The 6,662-nt window shown below is 33.6% G+C and overlaps 1 protein-coding gene across 1 annotated transcript; it reads left to right on the top strand.

Moving 5' to 3' along the window:
- LOC107647937 (sulfoquinovosidase-like) lies at positions 2,041-6,304 on the top strand. Its single transcript, XM_016351985.2, has 8 exons — positions 2,041-2,932; positions 3,079-3,534; positions 3,658-3,790; positions 4,039-4,254; positions 4,451-4,606; positions 4,757-5,374; positions 5,595-5,711; positions 5,819-6,304. Exons 1-8 carry the CDS (start codon positions 2,331-2,333, stop codon positions 6,155-6,157), a joined length of 2,637 nt encoding a protein of 878 aa, XP_016207471.1. The 5' UTR covers positions 2,041-2,330; the 3' UTR covers positions 6,158-6,304.

Below are 6,662 nucleotides of genomic sequence, written 5' to 3'. Positions count from 1 at the left end.
CCTTCCCCTTCTCCCCTCTCCCCTCTCCCTTGCCACCTCCCCTGTTTTCTTTTTTTTATTTATTTATGATGACGAGGGTATTTTGGTCCAAAAATTCGGGAAATGATGATTTTAAAGCGTTTTTGAACGTTGAGGATGATTTTAATAACGAAAAAAAGTTGGGGACGATTTTGATTTTGACCCAAGACGTTAAGGACGAAAACAATACTTAACCCAAATCGATACGTATTGTTTTCTTAAAAAAATTAGAAGATGTATTAAACATGTTTAAAGATAGACACCTTTCTCACTTTCAAAAAGGAAATTTTTTTTTTTCTTGGGATTTGAGTAAAAGAGATTTGCTTGAGACGTTGAGTGCAATATTTGTTGAGGTTAATGGCAATCTGAATCTTCTTCATAACAAAGGCCAGATGCAGCTTGAGCTACCAAAGGAACTACGTCCCAAACAAAGCCGTCAGAAATCAAACCAGAAAACAGTTAAAAAGAGATGAACTTGGACATGGTCACGTGCTTCTAACATCATTGCTGAGCCTTGCACAATTTGTTTCTTAATGTTCGCTGAAACGAATGGAACCGCGTATCTTGTCCAGGTGCAACATGTGGAACGTGCTCCAATAATCAGGGAACATTCATTCTAATTAAGAAATAAGAATAGTTCCACTATGATGGGAAGATTCGTAATTAACTAACAATAGTTCCCATGTGCTTTTTAGTTTTATTCCGCAGTCATATTTAATATCTATTATCTATTATATATTTTTAATTTTTCAACTAAAATGTGTCACATGTCACTTTTTCATTATAATTGAAATTAAATTTTTTTCTTCAAAATTAAGAAAAATTCTTCCATCCTCTATACTAATTTTACAACCAAAATGTGTCACATATCACCCCCTCATCGCAATTGAAATCAAATCTTTTTCTCTAAAATTAAAGAGTTCTTCCCTTCTCCTTTTTCCTTTCTCTATCTCTCTCATTCTTTTAACTATTCTGTCTATTTTATATATCATTATCAATATCAATGACTAATTACTAATCTGACAATCAAAATGTGCAACATGACATTCTTTAATTGCATTAAAATTAAAATTAAAATATTAAAATTGAAATTGAAATATACATATATTATGTATCATATATTACTATCTAATTTAATCGTCAAATATGTCACATGACACTCTCTTATTAAAATTGAGAGAAAATATTTTTCTTCAAAATTAATAAACTCCCTTCCTAAATTCTCTCCTCTATCTCTCTCTATTTTTCTATTTCTCTCTACCATTTTCACTCTATATATAATTTATATTTTATATTAATAATTTGACAAATCAAAATCTGTCATCCGATATTTTTTTATTACAATTAAAATAAAACTTTTTCTTCCAAAATTAACAAACTCTCACTCTCACTTTCATTCTTCATCTTTATATTTCTCTCTCTTTTCTCTCATTCTCTATTTTTTCAACTTTTTATTCTACAGAAAATAAAATTAACAAAATTATATAATTCAAATAAAAAATTATATTTTTTCATATAAAAATAATAACTAAAAATTTATCAACATACAATTTTTTTTTTGTAAAAATAGTTTGATTTTTTTAAATCTTTTGTGTCATGCATAATCTATACTATCAGAACAAAGTGGACCGTAATTTTAAAAAATTTATATTCCCGTAATGTTATTACGGGTAAAAATACTAGTTCTTTGCTCAATTCTAGTCCTATGCTATTTAAAGATAAGTGTTTGCTATGATGCTAAAAAGATATTGTCTAATTACTAAATAGGTAAAATAATTAATTTTAAATTTAAAAATATATTATTTTTAATATGTATTTTGTATTTTAATTTATATTTTATATTAGTAATTAATTTTAATCTACGTCTAAATGGTATATTCAATTGGAATCTCATTCTCTAAACTAATGTTAAAAAAGAGAATCCAACTTAACTAAGTCATTAAATATTAAATATTAAATCTAAGACATAAATACAAAGACATGAGAAGGAAAAAGATAGTGACAGAGTCCAAGGTGATACCAAATCAACTTTGGTTGCTTGATGTGTTCTGTCTGTACCTAATAAAAGACAACCAAAGTCATACACAAACAAGCATCGATCGATGCGTAATGCCCATGACCGTTTTATACAAATCACACGCCATTTAGAAAAGACTTTTCCATCTTCTAAACCATAACATATTCAAGAATCCATTTAAAACTATCAGAATCCATTTCACACTTTGAAAAGAAAATAAAGAAGAAATCATTCTCACTTGCATTGTTTATTTAATTTTCTTTCTTTTTTGCTGTGTTTTATTTATTATATTTAGATGGCAATCCTTAAGATAACAAAGAAGCACAAGAAGCATTTCAATAACCCTTTCCCTTCTTCTTCTGTTTCTACTTCAACCACCATTCCTTATGTCAAAGGCTCTCTCTTTATCAACGCCAAGACAGTGCCTACTTCAGACCAGAACTTGTTCTTCCCAATTGGCAATGATTTCAAGCTTTCTTGGTTCCCAAACAATGGTGGGCACCTTTCAATTTCACACCTTTCCGAACCGACAAGGCCTATATGGAGTTCTATCCCAGGACAAGCTTTTCTCTCGGCTGCAATGGCTGACACTGAGGTTGAGGAGAGTAGAGGATCATTCCTTGTCAAAGATGGAGACGTTCATTTGGTTTGCAACCACCAAATCATTGATGGTATAAGGGTGATCAATGATAATTGCCAGTTTGATCACAATTTGGAAGACCATGAAAAAGTTTCTGCAGATTATTCTCCATGTGATGATGATGCAGAAGAAAAGGCGAAAAAGCCTCCGATTTTGTTGATCACTGGAAGGCTATTCAACAAGACTAAGAAGACAAAAAGGTTTCAGAAACATGGCATCAATGCAAGTATTCAGTTTGAAGCAAAAAGGCCTTCTGTGTATGCAACTAACAATAATTTTTCACTCACATATCTGCATCAAATGTTGCTACTTTGAACATTTTGAGTTTTAAGACTAATTCTATAATAGATTTCCATACTTGCATCTTGTATTGAATACTTGTATTCGTATTTTTGTGACATAGGTATGCAAGGTATTGGATTCTGTTCAGTCAGAAAACCAATCATCAGGTTGGTTTTCAAGTGAAGATTGAGAAACCAAGCTTCATTTCAGGAACCAAGAAGCAGGTTCCCACAACTACAACAACAACTTCTAGAATCTACCGAGGATTCAAGAAGAGAATGAACAATAGAAAGAAGAGGCTTGGTTGGTGTTGGTACCTTACAAAGCCAAGAGGTTTTGTACTAGTTTCCTCAGTGGAGGAAGAAGAAATGGGGAGCTTTGAGATCCCAAAAGCAGAAGAATTCAATAGAGTTTGGTTGACATATGCGAGTGAGGAGAATGAGAGGTTTTATGGCTTTGGAGAGCAATTCTCTCACATGGATTTCAAGGGAAAAAAGGTCCCAATCTTGGTTCAAGAACAAGGTATTGGTAGAGGAGATCAACCAATCACCATGGCAGCCAACTTGGTCAGTTACAGGTAGTTTAAAGCACCATCTTCATACACCGAATTCAATGTAGTATGAATCATTAAGATACACTTATACATGATATTGTTGAAGAAAAATGTTTTTTGAAATAGATGAGATTTCAATGTTGGCAGGGCAGGAGGTGATTGGAGTACAACTTATGCTCCTTCTCCATTCTACATGACATCAAAAATGAGATCTCTATACCTTGAAGGTTATGACTATACTATCTTTGATCTTACAAGACCTGACAGAGTACAGATACAGGTATTGAAATTGTGTGGTCAATTTGGTAAATTGGAGAATGTAAGATAGTGGGATGGAATTAAAGTTGCTGGTAGAATCAACAAATGATCAGTTTAATTAATAGTGACAAAATGAGCTAGAGCTTTGTATAATGGAATGACAAAATGCATCAAACACTTGACAAATTGGAATATACTTATCTGCTGCTACAATCAATATATATACTATATAGTATGCATTTACAATTTTTTGGACAATGGATTATGCAGATCCATGGAAATTCAGTTGAAGGGAGGATATTGCATGGGAACTCACCTTGTGAACTAATTGAGCATTTCACCGAAACCATTGGAAGGCTACCTGAGATTCCAGAATGGATAATATCAAGTGCTATAGTAGGAATGCAGGGCGGCACAGAAGCCGTACGCCGAATTTGGGATGAACTGAGGGATTATGATGTTCCTGTCTCAGCATTTTGGTTGCAGGTAATGCCTCACATCTACACTCAAAAGAGAGTTAAATTGATTCCTTAGACACTAAGCAATCCTGATATGAAGTTTTGAACTATTCATTCATTCATTTGCAAGAATTCAAGTGGTCTCTATCTTGAACCAGCATAACTAAGCATAACTCTCTGCTAATTTGGAGTTTCATTGTTTGATCGTTGTGGAAACTGCACAGGATTGGGTAGGGCAGAGAGAAACATTGATTGGTTCACAGCTTTGGTGGAATTGGGAAGTGGATGCACAAAGGTATTGTGGATGGAAGGAACTTATCAAAGATCTTGGTGATCAGAATATCAAAGTTATGACATATTGCAATCCTTGTCTAGCTCCGGTAATGCTTCCCTTTAATCACTTCATCTATAAACTTGTTTTTCTCTAAACTTAGATTTTTCAGTTAAAATTATTGTACTTATGTATGCATGTTTGGCTAGAGATAATGTTACTCACATCTATTTTCTTTTTTACTGATCTTATGTTAAAGGTTGATGAGAAGACAAACAAAAAAAGAAACCTGTTTGAGGAGGCAAAAGAGTTGGACATCTTGGTGAAAGACAATAATGGAAATCCATACATGGTTCCAAACACGGCCTTCGACGTGGGAATGCTCGACCTAACACACCCAAAAACTGGGACCTGGTTCAAGAAAGTCCTAAGAGAAATGGTGGATGATGGAGTAAGAGGATGGATGGCTGACTTTGGTGAAGGCCTTCCTGTTGATGCTGTTCTATATTCAGGTGAAGATCCTATTTCGGCTCATAACAGGTACCCAGAACTGTGGGCCAAAATCAACAAAGAAGTTGTTGAAGAACAAGAACAAGAGTTAGTTTTCTTCATGAGGGCTGGTTTTAGAGATAGCCCAAAGTGGGGGATGCTGTTTTGGGAAGGAGATCAAATGGTTAGTTGGCAAACAAATGATGGAATAAAGAGTTCAGTTGTTGGACTATTAAGCAGTGGAATTTCTGGATATGCTTTTAATCATAGTGACATTGGAGGATATTGTACTGTGAACTTGCCTATTGTTAAGTACAGAAGAACTCAAGAATTACTTTTAAGGTGGATGGAGCTAAATTCTTTCACCACTGTCTTCCGCACCCACGAAGTAAGTAAAAATTTCGAGTTTCCAATGCATTTGATGAAAACTTTCCTCTTTTTGATTCCTTAGTTAGTATTTTAGCTACATAGCAAAACTTCAAATGCTTATTTTCAAAAGTAAATATAGAAGATTGAGTAAACATTGGATTAGTCCTTTAAAGTTTTCTGCAATCTTGGATTAGTCTTTTAAAGATTTTTTTGTATCAAACATCAATTTAATGATGCAGGGAAACAAACCATCATGCAACAGCCAGTTCTATTCAAACCAACATACTTTTTCACACTTTGCGCGCTTCACGAAAGTATATGCTGCATGGAAATTTTACCGAATTCAACTAGTGAAGGTGATGCCAAAACCTCTCTTTACACACTAATTTAGTTATATACATTGAGCATTCTCAGCAGCAGGCAATTAAAAATGACCCTTACTCAATGTTCTTTCTGTAAACAGGAAGCTTCACAGAAAGGACTTCCTGTATGCCGCCACCTATTTCTACATTACCCGAATGATGAACATGTTCATCACTTAAGTTATCAGCAATTCTTGGTTGGTTCTGAGTTTCTAGTGGTTCCTGTTCTTGACAAAGGGAAGAAAAAAGTTAAAGCCTATTTTCCATTGGGAGAGAGTACTAGTTGGCTACATGTATGGACAGGAAAAGTGTTTTCAAAACAAGGAATTGAAGAATGGATAGATGCTCCAATAGGATACCCTGCTGTATTTGTTAAGGTTGGATCCATCATTGGAGAAACCTTTTTGAGTAACCTAAAAAGTTTAGGCATTCTTTTGTGAAATAATTCATTCATCATAGAAGGATGTATATAAGTAGTACCTATGTAAAGTCTCAATTCATGCCATTGAATTATTTATCTTGTATCATTGCTATGGAATATAATGTAAATTGTTGAAAGGATTTAATTATCTCAATCATATATGTCCAAGAAATGCTTGTACATTGGACTGTCTTCTTAATATATGACACATTTATCTGTCAAAATGTTATATTTCTACAACTTAATTTCTTTTAGATATGTAACATTGTTCAAAACTGAATTCAAAAGAATAATCAATATATACATACATACCAATCAAAATAGCCTTGATTTTCATGTTGGATGGACATCTTTTGCCATCAGATGAACATGCTTCAACACACCAAGATAAACTTTCAGTCAGAAAGGTAAAACTTATCCAATGATCTTTGACTCAAATGGTACCTCCTATTCCATTGCCTGCCCCTAATTCCAATAAGAGCACTTTAGAACAAACAAAAGCAAAGGGTGGAACTTACACAAAC

Source organism: Arachis ipaensis, chromosome B06, assembly GCF_000816755.2.
Source record: "Arachis ipaensis cultivar K30076 chromosome B06, Araip1.1, whole genome shotgun sequence".
NCBI lineage: Eukaryota > Viridiplantae > Streptophyta > Magnoliopsida > Fabales > Fabaceae > Arachis > Arachis ipaensis.
Note: the sequence above shows the minus strand (reverse complement) of the source record. Positions and strands in the feature narration are given on the sequence as shown.